The following is an 18,092-nucleotide window of genomic DNA, read 5'->3' as shown; positions in this document are numbered from 1 at the left end:
ACATTTAATATTAATTGATGTATTGCAGTGTGACTTTTCATAGGCAACGCTTGCTATGTTAGATATATGAGGTAGATTAGAATGGCAGTGACTATCTGGAACAACTTTGCTGTATAATATAAAAAGCTAAGGCCTAGGTAGGCGGAGAGTGGGTGGGGCCAATCCAATCTTTGGACCAATCAGAAAGTGTGAAGCCCCATCCCCGGACTTTGGATCAATAGGGAGGCAGGCAACACAGCCTACCCACCCACCCTGGCCAGGGGCAATCTGGCAAGCTCACAGCCAGTTTGCCCCTGGCTGCTGACAGGGACACACTAAGTGGTTTGGGGGGTGGCCTCCTTTCCCCCTTAGGCCAGGAAGCCCTCACGCCATCTTGCAGAGGCAGTGTGAGGGCTTCCTGGCCCAACTCCCAGTCCAACGGATGCTATTGCGGAGGTTCTTTTGCCTCCTATTTCATCTGCACAACAACCCTGTGCAGTAGGCCTCAAATCTGCAGAGTTGGACAGAAGAAATACAGAAGGCTTGGCTGTTTCTTCCCTCCAGCAGTGAGGCTGGCCAGATCAGTATTTTAAGTGAGAAGCAGCTTTTCTGTCAGCCAACTGTTTGGCAGAAGGGGAAAGCTTCCCCCCCCAAAGGAAAGCAGAGGTCCCCCCCCCATAGATTCCTCTGCGTTGCTCTCGGAAACGCCTCCCTCACTTCAGTCAGGGGCTGTTAGAGGCTCCTTCACAGCAGGCCTGAAGGGAGGAGGAGCACACTCATCAGCTACCTGCCAGCTCCATCAGCGGTCTGAGTCAAAGTGAGGGAAATTGTTGGACTTGACAGTTAGGCCTGTGTTGTAGGCCTCAACAACAACCTGCATGGGAGGCCTTAAGTGTTTCTTCTCCACAACAACCCTGTCCAAACTCCAAAGCAGCTCTTTCTGCCTGGGGAGCTGATCTTTATAGTCTGCAGATGAGCTGTAATTCCAGGAGCTCTCCAGGCCCCACCTGGAGGTTGGCTACTCCTGGGTTGGAAATATTCTTCGAGGTGCAGCTTCAAAATCGCACAATGCCTCAGAGTCCGGCCTTCAAAGTAGCCATTTTTGCCTGCAGAGCTGATCATTATAATCTAGAGATGAGCAGCGACCTATAGATGATGGTAGAGGCTTGCAGACTGCGGTTGGGGTGAAGTGGTGCGGATGTGTCCCTCCTGGCCTATTTGCTTTGGGCAGCCTTTGCCAGCAACTGTTTGTGTTTTGAAGCTCAGACAGACAGACAGACTAGCATCAGTCCTGCAAGTCTGGAAAGTGCAGGAAGATCTAAATAAATAATATTTACAGCCTGAAACTGAAAATAGTGAACAAGTAAATGGCTGGGGAGACATGGGAATTGAGACAAGCTTAGCCTGGTAAATAAAAAAAACAGTATTTGCCAGGAAGGTCGTATGAACTCAAAGGCTTAAGTGGCCCAGAATTTCAAGTGGAGTTAGCATTACAGGAAAGTAGACAGTGAGACTTTGGGGGAAACTAGGTGATCCACTTTTATTAAGCAACAACTTGGCCTTGTGGACAACAACAGGGACCACAGTTGCCAGCAGTAGGCCTCAGGCTTCAGAAGGGCAGAGATCACCAGCCAAGCAACCAAGGGGTGTCTGGGGCCATGTGAGGAGAGAGAGCTTTCCCTTCAGCCTAACTTACTGGAGATGAGCTGTACTTCCAGGGAATTCTCAGACCCCCACCTGGAGGCTGGCATCCCTAAACCTCAGTGGGATACAATGCTACACAGTAACCCATCCAAAGCAGCCATTTTTGCCTGGGGAGCTGATCTATAAAGATGAGCAGCAATTCCAAGAGATCTCCAGGCCCCACCTGGAGGTTGGCTGTCCCAGGTCTGAACATTTTATCAACCATAAAAAAATGGAGACAGAAGGAGCAGGGCAGACACCTGTGTACTGTGACTACCCCATGTGTATTAGGGCAGGGGGATATTTCGGAGTCTGCAGCCTAATTCACATAAGAAGGGAAATGACGCAGAATTGGGAGGAATTGGTTGCCATGTAATTTCCCCCTAAGAAGAGTCTCCAGTCTGATTTTCCCATCACATATTAGAAGATATGGCTCTTGAAAGCTCATCTGTAACCACTATGCCACAATTCTCAAAGGTTAGTCCTCTCCCACACTCAGCAAACATTCCAAACCACAAGTTCTTGACACTCATATCTCTACACCCACACACTCATTTGTCACCATGCCACCCCAGCCTCCCACACAACATACACATTCAACCCCATGCCCTTACAGACTGGACAACTCCCTTTCCTCTTCCCACCACCAAGCTCTAGTGCTCATTGTATTCCTGGATACAATGGGCTTTAGCGTATACATAAAATGTTGAGATTTAGTACGTACAAAGAAAAGCATGAATTTGTTTACCATGTTTCAGGCAGTTAGCCAACCATATGTTTTCCCCCCTCTAGTGTCCTGTCCAATCCGCCTGATTGGTGTCTGATGACTTACACTCTTGCCTACGCATGCTCAAGCCTTGCTAATTAATCGTCAGCATGCTATAGGACTCTTTTCAGGAGGCAGTTCTTTAGTAAAATGTCTGGTATTGCACAGCTGCCTTTCTGTTAATGGCATGCAAGAGGACAGAACTTTGGCAAACTTCATAGAATGAGATCAGCTTTTAAGTTTGTTCCTCTGAGGAAGTGCTTCTGTGACCTTTCATAGACCATTAGTGACAACAGACCTCTTAAGACTGTAGCTGAATTTCTTCTTTTGGTCCTTTCTTTTATCTTCTACCCTCTCGTCCTCCAATATGTTCTTACACAATTCTGTCTTACAATCCACACCATGTAACAAGCAGCAGAAGGATGATTTCTATATGCTCCTGGTAAGCCAAATGGCAGGCTGGGGCATATAGAAGTATGATCAAGGCTGCAGGAAGCTGTCTATCCTATCCCTAGACAAAAATGGTTTGAATCATATCTGGCAAGCACACAGCTTTTGGTGCAGTCAGTGTCACTACATAGAAAGAAGGGAAAGTCAAGAAATCAGGGAACATTTATAGGTTTGCTGCCATGAACTAACGTACCCTAATTTTCCAACATGGTTGGTCTCTCCTTATTGGCTAGTTTTGAACAGGGTGTTTTTTTAATTGTAAGGAGAGATTCTTCCAGCTACATTTAGTGGTGTGTCCCCCAGTACTGCTCGGCTGTTCTTTTATTATATACCTGTACATCAAATCAAGATAAAAATGTGGTCAATTGGTTGACCATCTTCCACAGGAATCAAAGACTTGGTTAAACATCAGTTATTTTGAATAGTAGATATAATGAAGAACCCTAACTTAAAAATAGTAAGCATACTTTTTTTTCTTACAACCCTGTATACAAGCAGATACTTTTGAATTTGTGTAGCCAATTGGGCATTATATTTCTTACATTTCTTACATTATTTAAAATGTTACCCAAATGAGCACATTAGCCATAACTCCAGCTGAAATATCATCTTGTTACATTTGGACCTACAGCACGTGGAGTGTTGGAAGTCCCAGATCTCCAATTGGATTTTGAAATGGCCATTAAACTCCCTAACCATTAGCGTACACAGACAAATGACAAACAAATGTAAAACCAACTTGCATAAGAGACAAGAGATTGTAGGGAAAGAACTGGAAAGTTCACTCTCAGATATCTTGAGATTTATTAAACTTTCATCACTGGGTGTGAATTTGAGACTTGTGCAACAAAACAACATCTTTGTGACTGGTCCCCTCAGCAACTATTTCAGAAACTCAGCAAGCACCTTCCAGCCCCAGAGTACTTTAAGCAGCATGATGTGGGTTTATACAAACGTTTCCAGTACACAAGATGAAGTTAATACGAAAATCAGCTTGGTTTTTGACACTCTGCCTTCCTATTACCCCATCCATTGCTGTTCAGCCTCTCTCCTGCTAGCTAGCTGGAACCTTCAAAACAGCTAAATCTGGATCAAAGAAGAACCCTGATTACAAAAGACTTGACTGCACACTGCTGAAAACCATACCCCCTTTTACCTTGTCAAATGAACTTCCACCATAACAATATGTGACTCTGGTGGTTGCATACAAAGGAAGAAATCAAGAAAGTATACAGTTGTGCATGTAACTCTTCTGCAGAAACCTTCTCAGATGCAGAAGAGGCCTCTTCTATAAAGGAAAACTGACAAATCTTGTTTGGGGAGGATAGAACTAAACACCTGTAAATACTGTGTTCTATTATTTTTACTATATATACATGTAAAAGTATGTATATAGGAAACATGGTGGTAAATATGACTGTGGGCATTCATACAGAGAGACAGCATACTAAACTGCTATTTGTTCAGCATAAGCATTATCTGCATACAAAATTTCGGTGTGTTGTACATTACATGAAAACACAAAACATTGTGTAAAGAAGCATAAGGTATTTTAATAGTGTCATCTGCATGAACAGACTTGAATGTGAAATGTTTGAATTAGAGATGTGTAAAATCCCTTTTAGAAATTTTACTTGTAGTGGAAAATATATAGAATCCTGTCAAAATTCCTCAGATATTTGGCTGAGGAGAATCTCCCAAATTTACTATTCATTTACTTCAAGCAATATGCAAAGACACCCTTATGCTGGCATGTGTGTTTTAGAAAGGCAGCTGTTTTTTCAGAAGTCTATTGGCTTCTGCCTGTGAAGTTCCTCGGATGTTTCATGCTGAAGTTCTTTTTAGACTGAATTTCTGTGGTATCTTTTATTTTACAGTCTTTGGTGGGTACAGACAATCATGACAAAGCCCAAATGGTTCATAATACATAGCATTGTGTGTGTGTGTGTGTGTCTACACAACTGGCTTTCGGCAGTTCCAAGAGTCTTGTTGAAGATAGAATGGATGCAGATAATTCTTTTTTAAAACCTGTAATTATTATTTTCATGCATCTGGCTTGAAAATGTAATTCACTGTTGGAGAAATCCAATAACTTTTGCCATGCTGAGCTGAAAAGTAGTATTTACAAGACGGAAGAAATAACCCCATCCCCAAGAGCACTTTCCTCAGTTCTTTCATCTAAAGTTCTCCTGAATCTTGGGTTTTAAAAGAATCCCATTTACGTATGCAGGTTTAAGGACTCCTAGACAACCACTTTTGTGGATTGTAGGATAGAAAACTGCTTTCTTGTCTCCCAGCAAAGGTTTTAGAATGCCTTGAAATGAAAAGCTCAAGGGGCCTCTAAGCCTGATGAAATAAGTCTTCTGGGATATCACCTAGTACGAATAGTTGGCATTCGTTGCTGTATAAACAAGATGAGGTGATGCCACGGCATAGAACGTTTTAAATAAGGAAGTAGTTCAGGGAGGCTGATTACAGCTGGTTGCTGTTTAGCGATAAGGTGACTGCCCTACATCAAATGCAGACCTCCCTTTGAAGTTATATCTACCACTGTTGAGCTTGATTGGATATCTCAAGGGATTGTGTCTATTTCTGTATCCTATGAATGGAATTTTCCTTGGTTGGTAGAAGCAAAGATATTTCAGTAGTTCTGTGGTTATTCTAGATTCTCATCCTTTCCCATTCATCCGCCAAGAAAAAAGGGTGCTTCTACTCAGGTATTCTAATATCCTAGTGGGTTCTTTTGTGACACAACGATATTTCCATGCACTCAATAGGTGGTTTTTCTTTTTTATCTTAGAATGTCCAATGTTTTTCTTCTTGAATGTAAAAACTGAAGAATCTTAGATACTACCTAGAAATTTGTGGAATGGGACTCTGAGGGGAAAAGAGCACGAATCAGTCTGAAACAGGGGGAAAAAGTTGTCTTCTGTTAAAGTGCTTTGTACATATAATCCATTTCTATCCTGCCTCTCTCCCAAAAGATGAGGAAAATTATAATTTAAAAAATGGAAGCAACAAATTTTAAACATAGGAGCCAGAATTTAAAGCAAACTAAAAATGTAGAGGATGATCATGAAACCAAGTTGGTCAATCTAAAAATGTAAAAAATACTTCTAAACAATTCAGAAGTAAAAATGCAAAAATATTTCTAAACAATTCAGTTTTGCAGTGGTGGTACTCAAATGCCCTCACAGCAGGGGCCTTCCTCACAACCTCAGGAAGCCCCTTTCACAGTATAGGTCCTGCCACATAAAAAGCTCTGGCTTGGACAGCTGGAGTGCAAATGGATCAATTACTATCTATGTTTCCCCTGATACGTGTTTTTATAGAGCAGTTCCACTCAGAGTTATACCCTTCGATATCTTTAAAATAACAGATCATTTCAGGTGATTCTCTGAACATAGTATCAGATGATCTGTTGCTAACAGGAAGTGTAACTTCGCTACATTTTTTCTTCAGCAGTGTTTCATTAGAAATTATAGCCTTCATGTTCTTTATCTTTACTTCCCTTCCTCATTAGATATATGAGCTGTCTCCATGCATGGGACTTGAACATCTCCCAGGAGAAGGAGATGAAAAAGCTGTGTTTCTGCCACATATTTTTTAAAGAAACAGCAAAGTGGCATTTTCTATTTTTAAGGGCCAACAGAATAGTAGAAGCCATTCTTTGATGATCTGTTGTGAACAGGAAATACTCCCTCCCCCCCCCCCATACACACGCAAGGCAGGAATGGATTATGGTGGAAAGAGAGGGAGGTTCAGCTGGACAGCCAGATAATGTGCTGCAGTTTGCATCAGCTAGCAGTGGGTAAACAAATGATGCCAATAATCACAGAATCACAGAGTTGGAAGGGGCCATACAGGGAGCTCACCACCTCCTTAGGCAGCCTATTCCACTGCTGAACTACTCTGACTGTGATTTTTTTTCCTGATATCTAGCCTATATCGTTGTACTTGAAGTTTAAACCCATTACTGCGTGTCCTCTCCTCTGCAGCCAACAGAAACAGCATCCTGCCCTCCTCCAAGTGACAACCTTTCAAATACTTAAAGAGGGCTATCATGTCCCGTCTCAACCTCCTTTTCTCCAGGCTGAACATTCCCAAGTCTCTCAACCTATCTTCATAGGGCTTGGTCCCTTGGCTCCAGATCATCTTCGTCACTCTGCTCTGTACCCTTTCAATTTTATCTATGTCCTTCTTGAAGTGAGGCCTCCAGAACTGCACACTTTATGCCATGCTTAAAAACAGTATGGATTCTTCCCCAAGATAAACTAAATTCTGCAAACTGTGAAAATTATGTGGCTCCCATTATTTAAACTACAAGTACAACGATATAGGCTAGATATCAGGAAAAAAAAATTCACAGTCAGAGTAATTCAGCAGTGAAATAGGCTGCCTAAGGAGGTGGTGAGCTCCCCCTCACTGGCAGACTTCAAGCAATGGTTGGATACACACTTTTCTTGGATGCTTTAGGATGCTTAGGGCTGATCCTGCGTTGAGCAGGGGGTTGGACTAGATGGCCTGTATGGCCCCTTCCAACTCTATGATTCTATAAATTTTAAAAATTCAGTCTCTGAGGCTTAAATTCTCCTTGAGACCCTCCCAGAGATAGATTATGACAGCTGGTGGCAGGAGTGGTTTAAGGATTTGTGGGGCCTGTAGCACCAAAGCAAGTTTAAGAATTTGTGGGGCCCTAGCAGATTATAATTGCAGCAGGAGCAGCCAGACTGGGGGTGGAGAGCCACACACACACACACACCCCACAGTGGAAAGGGGTGTCACTCAAAGAGTCCTTAAAGAGGGAAAAGGGGGAAAGAGAGAGGATACGACCCTGTCCCATGGAGGGAAAGGCACTGCATGGGGCCCCTGGAAATACATGTGCTACATGGATAAACCATCTCTGGCTGGTGGTTGTAGTTCTATGGAAAGTTTTGTAATGTGACTGAACATTTTGGCCAATGTGACTTTTACTTCAGCACTACAAACTCAGTTGAAGCAAGAACTGCTTCAGACACCATGTGTGAAAACACCCTGGGTTTTTCGTCCTAACTATGTTTGTGCTGGTTTTCTCTGAAGGAAAACAAACTGACTATTCCCTTGCTTCCATCCTGCATGAAAGCTTGCTAGGAGAGAAAAGTCATTCATCAGTGGAATAAACTGAGGTCAGCCTCATGACCTTTGCACATATGTGAAACCACCAGAGTCAAGAGACCCTGGTGGAAACTTAAGCCCACAATCATAGAGGCTGCGTTTTTAAAAAGAGAATCCAAGCCTTTTCCACAGCTTGTTGAACCTGGAGGATCTAAATTAGAGCAGACAGTAATAAAATGCATATTACTTGATTTGTGCTGGAAGAGTCCCAGGCCGACCTGCAGAATCTGACAGCTTCCAACAGAGTTTTACAACAGGGAAAAAAATTACTGGTGTGTGCAATGAAGGGGTGTGTTAGACGGCTGCGCCAATAAAGCCCGGGCTGCTGTTGGACATCAAGACTTCTTCTCTCGTCAAATTAATGGGGACCAATGGCAGAGCTGACACTGCGGGCATAAATCACAGGAAGGAGCAGCAGGGAATGAGTACAAGACTTTTCTTTCTATTTAGTAATTTATCAAGGGAAGTGGCACATTAATAAACAGATCTCCCTTGAGGTGTAGGAGTAACAGAGACAAATATGACTGTCAAACCCAGCCTGCTTCTTCTTCTTCTTCTTAGCTAGATAGGCGACGGGACATAGAGGAAGCTCTGAGAGAGAGAGAGAGAGAGAGAGAGAGAGAGAGAGAGAGAGAGAGAGAGAGAGAGAGAGAGAGAGAGAGAGAGAGTAACATATATTGCAATATCTTGAAATTCTAATCAAGAAGTGGGTGCTTTGGCACAAAATGCAGCACAATTCCTCATTAGCCAAACCACTGTGCTCCAGAGATCTTCATGCAAAGTTTTTGCAAGAGGGGGCAGAAATGTGCAAGATACTTCCATGCTCTACAGTATATGCTTTTCAAGATGCTTGTACTGCTGTATTGCTCACCCAGTCTAGAGTTGCCAACCTCCCGGTGGGTCTGAAGATCTCCTGGAGTTACACCTGATCTCTGGACATCAGTTCTCCTAGACGGAATGGCAGCTTCAGAGGGTGGACCATACAGCATTATATCTTGCTGAGTTTTCTCCCCTCCCCAAGCCCCATCCTATCCAGGTATTACAGATAAATCTCCAGGAATATCCAACCCAGAGCTGGCAACCTTACTCCTCACAATCCAGGTCAAGGTGGAAGCAATTGCAGCATTAACGGCATGCCACTGGCACGTTATGCAACATGCATGATCAAATTTGCAAAACAAACTCAGGGATCCATGGGGGGGGGAGTGCCTGTTGTTGTTGTTGATTTTTCAAATGAAGCTTCCTAAAGCTCTAGTTTGAGTTCCTACATGCTAGACCAGGTGTAAACCTGTGGTCCTCCAGATGTTCATGGACTACAATTCCCATGAGCTCATGGGAATTGTAGTCCATGGACATCTGGAGGACCACAGATTGTGACTACCCCTGTGCTAGACTACATCTATAGGTGAATTTTATGGAGTTGTGTTCTGTGGCTTGGATCCCATGGGAAGGTGTCGCTAACAAAAATCTTTTGATGGCTCTTTGAATATTCATATAAATCATGCTATATCTTACATAGCTAGATTGTAACTATCCGTTTGCTCTTTTTTTCCTTTGACATATTGAGACTGACGTCCAAGTGTAAAAAAGTGCAGAAAATTCTACTTCGTGAGATAGCAACTAGATAAAGCAAGTATTTAGCCTTTGGGACATAAATGTAGGCTTGACAGTGTGCAGGCAACAATGGCTGAAGCATTCACAGCCAGATGGAGGCTCAGTAGAATTCCTGGTGCTCAAGACATTGGTGACTACCCCATCTCCCTACCTCTTGACTAGAAGGATTAGCATAAACTGTGTAAAGGACGCAAATTAGCTGGGTGTTCAACATCTTTAAACCGCCCGTGGCGCCACGGGCGCCACGGACTATATAATTCGGTAAGGGGTCTGGGGGTGGGATTAGTCCGTGATGAGGAAGGGTCCGGATTGGACCCTTCCTCACGACAGACAAACGGAGGGACCAATCAGCAGGCGCAAAGCGCCTGCCGATTGGTCCCTCTGATTCCCAGCCGCAGCAACTGCGAGCCGCGCGCAGCAACTGCGAGCCGCGCGCAGCAACTGCGAGCCGCGCGGAGCGCGGCTCGCAGTTCCTCCTGGCCTGACGCGGCGAGAGGCGCAAAGCGCCTATCGCAGCGTCAGCCGGCTACCCGAGAGAGCGTCAGCCGGCTACCCGCATAGCGCGGCTGCCGGGGGCTCCCTGCCCGGCGGGCTGACACGGCGAGAGGCGCAAAGCGCCTCTCGCTGCGTCAGGCCGCTGCCCGAGGGAGCCCCCGGCAGTCACGCAGAGCGCGGCTGCCAAGGGCTCCCTCGGCCAGCGGGCTCACGCGGCGAGAGGCGCAAAGCGCCTCTCGCCGCGTCAGCCCGCCGCAGGATCCCTCGGGTAGCCGCCTGACTCTCGCCGCATTGGAAAAGACTCTCGCCCGCAGGAAAAGACCCCGGCAGTCGCGCGGAGCGCGGCTGCCGGCCCCTCCCCGCCTCCCCCGCCGCTACTGACTACACGGAGCTGACTACAGAGCCGTCGCCGCGGGACAACACAGAATGTATGTATCTAGAGCCCGCTGTATCCCTTTTACAGCGGGCTATATTTCTAGTTTATACATAAACAGAATTTGGATTGCTAATGGGTACAGCATTCTGATTTTTTTTAACACCATAGAGTTTAAACTATGTGTAATTTTAGTTCTGGTAGTGGTATGAATAGACAGAGGATGACAGTGATTTAAAACTGACAGCTGCAAAAGGTTCACTTTTACAATGCAAAAATCTGAGAACGAGTGCTGTGAAACAAGGTTGTTTTGTCTAGTACAGATGGGGAGTGCAAGGAAAAGGCTTACTTGTTACCTGCAGTAAGTAACTGCAGAACTGCATCTAGAATAAGCACTTGTCTCCAAATTCAGCAGCTGTTGTTTAAAATACATTGCTTTCCCAATTTAATTTCTATCAGGCTACATGGATAGCTGCTTTAGTTGGAAAATTTTAGGGTAGGGTTAGGGTTACATTCAGACTTCTCATGGTAACCAGGTCTACTCAGAAGTAAGTCCCATTTACCTATTGGAGCTCACAGCCTGGAAAGTGTTTTTAGGATTGCACTTTTGGTCTCATAAAAATAGCTTCTTTTTAATATAACATTAGCAGTTGTTCATATAAAGCAATGTGGGTAGTGTTAATAGAAAAGCTTTTTGCATCCAAATGTTTCATCAGTAACACTTCATATGAACATGTGACAACTGCAGACATGCGTAGATCAATTGCCCTACTAGCTAACAGTGGCTAGTACAGGGGGTATACAGGTTATAACTGAGTAGCTTCTATGAACCTGCCTGTGTGGGCTGACTTGTGCCTCTTCCCTTCTTTTAAATTGGAAGTTAATTTAATGGTGGTGAAAGGCTTTGATTGACAGCTGCCGAATGAAGGTCTTCATTTGTCCTCCAAAAGAGTATCATCTTTCTCCAGTAAGCATAATCCCTCCCTACAACATGAATTGCCCCAATCCTAAGAAGATCCTGTTCTGAAAATCAAAACGTAGGCCAGGTTTCTATTATTTGAAATAAGCTGGCAAACCAATAACCAGTTAAGCTAGACCAAACCTTCCCCCTAACAAGAAAAGTAAACAACAGAACTATTAATTAAATACCAGACTCTCATGAAGTCAACTGAGACCTCCTATTACTTTACTTATTCTCAAAATAGGAAAGTTTGTTGAAGGCTGCTAAACAGCCCCTTTGAGAACGGTGGACTGGCTCATAGCTGCCAGAAAGCAAAGAGTCCTGCCTGATTTACAAATGATCCATGACTGCTACTAACTTTCAGATGATTAAATTTTGGGTTCATCCCTGACAAGCAATCATTGAGCTTAAGAGAGTCTTTCCTTAACACCTGTATTGGATGGTTCCCCTTTGGCCTAATCCAGCCTTTCTCAACTTTTTTACCATTGAGAAACCCCTGAAACGTTCTTTAGGCTTGGAGAAACCCCAGAAATGGTGTAAGGCTCTGGCTATTACAACAAAGTGTGAGAGCACCAAATTCACCCAGCACTCCTCTTGGTCCTTCATCATGACTCAGGAGCTATCTTGTGGACTTATGAATCTATGATGATGCTGACATACACTGAGTCAGACCATGGTCCAGCTGGCTCTTTACTATCTTCTCTGACCTAAAGCAGCTCTCTAGCATCTCAAGCAAAAGAAGGGTCTTTCCTTTTGCATGAAAAAAATACTGAGCTGATGCTTTCCCCCACCACCAAAGGAAAGCAGAAAATTTGGAAATTCCTTTCTTTATATTACCTTTAAGATGAACTGCTTAAAAAAAAATTCATACCAAAGCCCTATTCCTTTGTTTCCTTTCGTAGTGTCAAGATTCTCCAGTCCAAGAGTGACACCAAGATTAAGTCGAAAGCGCGCATTTTCCATATCCCCATTGTCTGATGCCAGCATTGATCTTCAGACAATGATTCGGACTTCCCCAAATTCCTTGGTGGCCTATATAAATAACTCCAGAAGTAGTTCTGCAGCAAGTGGATCTTATGGGCATTTATCGGCAGGGGCAATAAGGTAAGGTAGAAGTAGAATTGAATTTTCATTTAGAGAGTTTCGTAGATCTCTTTCCAGCAATGTTTGTTGGAACAACTATCATAGAAATGGAAATCATGAAGGAAAAATTGTGTGCAAAATTTAATTAATTTATGTAGCATGTCTGTTTACATACCTGCAGCAATGGAATTATTCCTTGATTTCATGCATGTGAAAGGATATATTACATGTACCATGTTTCTTTCAACAGTTGAAAGTGACAGTGCTTTGGGCTACCATCATTAAGATGTGCAAAAATTTCACAGAGAACTAAATTTTTGTGCATTTTTTTATAATAGTCATGTTGGCAAATTTTATGCAAATTACTGTTTAACTGTGATTTTATGATTCTGAGTTTTAAATGCATTCAGCATTTTACTTTGAATTTGTTGTTCTGGTCTAAATGACTGTAAATAACATGTTGTTGTTGATGATGATTTGGGAGCACATAACAGGTTTTTGTTGATTCTTTACTGTATCTTCCCACTATGGATAAATGTCTCATCAAAGAGTAATGATCAGGTCCATGGTGTGTGTGTATGTGGAGGGGGATCCCTCCTCAAAATGTATTCCTACAAAATGCATGCCAATATGAGCATACTGTTTCCCCCTATTAAAACATCCTAGTGCCCAAACCCCCACCTGCTTTCTGTACTACACATAACTCTGATGGTTAATAACACTACATTCTTTATAACTACTGCGGTAGTATAAGTAGTACATGAGCCTTACAGCCCCTGGAAATATAAGTAAATGTAAGTAATATAATGGCATGCTTTCCCTGGTATTTCCCAGGGTCTCAAATGTTAATGAAGCTCAATGAATCAGGATTCAGATGCACATTTAGCAGCAGATTTTAATAGTATTTGCATGGATTTTTACAGAGATAATGATACAGGTGACAGAAGGATTGTAATTTCCCAACCACTACCATGGTGGCTCTTACTTGAACTAAAAGAGTCTAGAGATTGAGACAGTTACATGATGCACTGTACAGATCTCAGCCAGAATATTGCTTTGAGAGCTCCAGATAGGGCCCAATGAACAGAAATCCATCAGAGCTCTAAACCTGCAGTTTATATTCGGCAAATTTAAAATGTCCCACAACAAAGTTCACAAGTAGAGATATTGGTGGGCCTTATTAAAATACCCACACAAGTGCAGAAGCTGCTCTATACGTACCTTCTGGGGAAATCATTATAACAAAAGGAAAATGTTATAATTTTGTTGCCTGGCATCACCTTTGTGTATATATATAGCAGACCTATAGGACATTTCCAAAGAAGAAGCAAGATGCCCAAACATATTGCTATTAGCCTAGGTCCCTTAATTCACAGGATGCAACTGGTCTTCAGTGTTCCAGCTGTATATTGTTATCTTTTCATCTTGTGATATTTTTCTCTCCAGTCCAGCCTTCACTTTCCCCCATCCTATCAATCCAGTGACATATCAACAGATTCTGAATCAGCAAAGAGGCTTGAGTTCAGCGTTTGGACATACGCCCCCCTTCATCCAGCCATCCCCAACATTCCCTGCACGACAGCATGTGGCAGTCATCTCTGTCAATTCTACACCTGCTCAGATCAGCAACAGCAGCAATTGCATAGCTGATTCTAACCAGGTAAGATTCACATTGGCGTCTGACCAGGTTTGACCCAGGCTCTTTATAAATCAATTTTCCAAAACCTTGTACATCTATCAAAATGCATCTTTTCAGTTGCCGTGTCAGTATCACTGCAAAGTTGAATCCTTTAAACACAGAAGCACCATAGTTCTACCATCACCACAGCTCTACCGACGTGGATCATTGTCTTAGAACTTTCTGCCCTGTGACTGGTCCGAATTCCCTTCCTCCCCCAGCAGTCTCAAAACTCATGTATTTCCCTCTAAGTAAGCAAGAGATACTGATCTGCAGTGATAAACTGTATGAGTAACTGATACACATCCTTTCATATATTCCTGTTTCAAAGCATGTACTGACACAGGGTTAACCTAATATGTACATTTGCCCTGAGCATATGTGAAACAGCATTCAAATTACAGCCTTTCAGTTTACTTGTGAGAGCTGAAGGTGTCCAAAAACAGGTTTGTACCCACCAAACAAATAAATTAGCATCTGTAGGCTCAAATTGCAAGCCTGAGTGCCTGGAACTAACTGAGAGAAACCTACAGAACTATTCCCATGATCCACTTGTGCATGGGACAGCAAGTCAAAGTGAGGAGGTTGCCATGTACATGTATGTTACAAAATCTTTCCAATAATGGTGGGAATGCACATAGGTGTTTTAAATTGGGACAGTCTTCCCCAACCAAGTTAGCAGTGTCATCTGGCAGGCTGGCCTCTCCCACACACCCACACACAGACCATTAGTCTTTAGGATAAACACTAATAAAATTTTAAAAATAAAAATAAATAAATTGAAATAAGCCTCTGAATACAAATAATAATAATAATAATGCTGTCCTTCAAGCCAAAAGGAGACCTCCATTTTTAAAACTGAGGAGTAAATTTTCCTTGACTTCTATGCACGTATATTTGGATAAAGACCGCAGGTGTATTTGCACATCCACATGCTCCTGCAGACGCTTATCCACCTATGGCCACTGTCTGCACTGCATTGCTTTCTGTGTAAGGTCTGTTCAAGTGATTATCACCATCTACATTATGCTGCAATTAGTTGCAGGTTTTAAAAAACATAAATGGTAGAGGATCAGGACAGCTGTTTTCAAACATCATGCTACATATTCACTCTGCTCACCAGCATAAGTTTCTACGAAAGGACGGCAGAAATCTAATGCGTGAATTCTTCTGACCTAATCAGATCTACAGCACTTAATAATATAGTTCTTTAACTTTGCCATATGGTGAGATTATGTTGGCAACAAGGCTACATTAATTTGAAACTCTTGATATGGCTTCCCATTAATTTTGTTTCCTTAGAGCAAGCAGACCAGTGAGTCAGCTGTGAGCAGCACTGTCAATCCAGTAATTAACAAACGCAGCAAAGTCAAGACTGAAATGGAAACCCTGCCACCAGCTTCCCCACCTACTCAGGTAATTCTTCCATTGCAGTCTTGTCTTCAACTCTTCCACTGAACGTTAACACTATCAACTAACTGCTCTGGAAATGCTATTAATTCTGCTCTTCTCTGCACTCCTTAATATGACAGCAAACTGCCAACGTGACGTGTTTGTTGCTGTGTAAACATGGACATTACCAGTTATTTGGATGCATGACAACTGATCTCTCCCTCATCCATGTGTCCATATGTCTCCTTTCCACTAGGACATCAGGCCCTACCAGAATGAGAAATAAGCCGCTGGGCACTGTGACTACTGACTAGTTTCCTATTAAATTTCATTTCATTGTAGCTTGAATTTTATTCATTATAGATTCTAAATGTATGCAGCAGCTTCCTATGTCACAGGTAATAACACTGGATATTTATTTATTCAGGGCATTTATATTTCCTACTTTCTTCTCAAGGACCCAAAGTGGCTGACAAATAAGATTAAAGATTAAAAAAATAGAACAATAGAATAAACCAGAAACAAGACACTCTGTGGTCCTGCTCCCAGAGGCTGGCTAGCACAGGTTTCATGCCATGAGCCCTGGGACTAAACCTTTTGTCTCGTGCCTTTCAGCTCACGCCTGTGACTTTATCCAGGTTGTATGGACCTTGCAGGAATAGTAACACAAAACGTAGCTCAGATAGAATTTGGGTATTGCTCACTTCCTCCCCTCACCCCATTGCCATCACACTTTCATATATTGCACAGAGTCACTGACAGAAAGTATCTATGGAGTTTATTGTGATGTAAGAGCTACCCACTAGAAAGGAACAGGTATGTTGCCAGAACAGTGCGTAAAGTAGGCCAAAAAGTAACTGACTGATATACCTGTTGGACTATAGGTTGGAATGGCTAGTGACTTGAGTGGGGGGTATTCTACCTTTCCGTTCAGCGTGTGATTTGGCTTGCTATTTCCTTGACTTACCTGAAACTAGTCAGTAGTCACTCTCAATGCAATGGTATTCTGATTGCAGCTCTCCATTGTACATATTGGTTTGTAGTCAGGCTTGTGACTGGATGGTTGCCATGTAACTTGGGGGAGGGAGTGCTTAGAAATCGCCATGCAGTGCTCAGGGAAGAAGGTACCTTTGTGAACACCTCTGGGACCTTTACAATTCTGGAAACTGTACCAGTATGAAAAACTGGTTGTGTTCATTTCACTGTAGCTCCAAGAGGGGAAGCATTTGAACACACAGTACCTCTTGCATATAACCAAGACTTCCAGCTCCTCGCCTGTAAAAATTTAGCAAGCATGCACACTGAAGAATGTATGGGTTTCTTTATTTTAGCAGGAGCAAAATTTATGGTTGGGAATGTTTACATTCAGACTTCTCAAGGTAACCAATGTCCTACCCAAAGTCCCAGCATGATGGGTAGGTGCAGGTTTCTTTGAGTGATTTGAGTGTGACATGCTGTGGGTTCTTGGGTCATGGAATCCACCTGCTAGCTTCAGCAGAAATGTCATATTTCAGCAGAGAGCCTTTAAAAAATGATGTTTGACGCTTCCAGGCAGCAAAGCAACCAGCGACAGTGTCTCAGAGCAAACATAGATTACAACGAGATCTTGCATGTAGGTAGAAAGCTCTCCAGAAGGGAGCTGTCCTTGTTCAGAAAGGAATTGCTCCCCGCAGCATCCTTTACTTCGGTGACACAGCTTTTGACACCTAGAAGGGCCCACCGGCTTCTGCATTCCTGTCGGAGCAGCACACTTCCAAACTGTTTAATGGCTGACGGTATCTATCTGACCGTCCTTTATCACAACTGTAAACTATCCACAGTGCTCTGGGCACTTCATTTTCATGAAATATGAGGCTATGCTATTGTCAAGCCAAGAGAAGAGTTTATGACAAATTCCTCTTCCAGCTCCAGTTCAGAAGCAGGCTTCAGCATGATGCATGGGGACAGCAACATGTGCAGTCATCAGGGGGCTGGTAAAATTGATGAAGATAGCATATCTGAGAAAGATAAGCATGCTGTAGTCAGCATGATTAGGGCAAAGAGGCATGTCTCCAGAGCTTTGGGTTTAGGAACACCTCGGCACAGAATGGCAGAAAACACATGACACAAAATAACCAACTTGCTCTACTCCTTACTTAATCAGGGCGCAGAGAGCCGTCTCTTACACTGAAAGTCTACGGGAAAGAACCTCCTGTTTTTCTTAAGGCTGGTTATTAGTTGAGCAAAGTAGCATTATCGCTCCAGATTTCAGTTAATTTCATATCCAAGTCCTAAGTAGGTTTATTTAGAAAAAAAAGATTCACAAATCATACACTTTTGCTTTATGGTTATTTTATTTGTAACAATTCAGATCTGTACTGTTTGTTTGTACACGCATCATCCAGAAAGTCACAACTGCCTGATGTTAGCCGTGCTCACATTGTACCAAACATATGTACAGCCTGAATGTAGGCTCACATACCTG

At 42.9% G+C, this 18,092-nt stretch overlaps 1 protein-coding gene across 5 annotated transcripts in view; it reads left to right on the top strand.

Annotated features, from left to right (window-relative positions):
- GLI2 (GLI family zinc finger 2) overlaps positions 1-18,092 on the top strand; it is a 248,677-nt gene that overhangs the window by 200,301 nt on the left and 30,284 nt on the right. For all 5 annotated transcript variants that reach the window (XM_077320547.1, XM_077320546.1, XM_077320544.1 and 2 more), the window contains 3 exons: positions 12,378-12,579; positions 14,005-14,218; positions 15,539-15,652. In XM_077320547.1, coding sequence (XP_077176662.1) covers positions 12,378-12,579; positions 14,005-14,218; positions 15,539-15,652 — 530 coding nt within the window. The remainder of the gene's footprint in view (positions 1-12,377; positions 12,580-14,004; positions 14,219-15,538; positions 15,653-18,092) is intronic.

This window comes from Paroedura picta, chromosome 2 (assembly GCF_049243985.1).
Source record: "Paroedura picta isolate Pp20150507F chromosome 2, Ppicta_v3.0, whole genome shotgun sequence".
NCBI classification, from domain to species: domain Eukaryota; kingdom Metazoa; phylum Chordata; class Lepidosauria; order Squamata; family Gekkonidae; genus Paroedura; species Paroedura picta.
The sequence above is the reverse complement of the archived record's forward strand: the minus strand, read 5'-3'. Positions and strand labels throughout refer to the sequence as shown.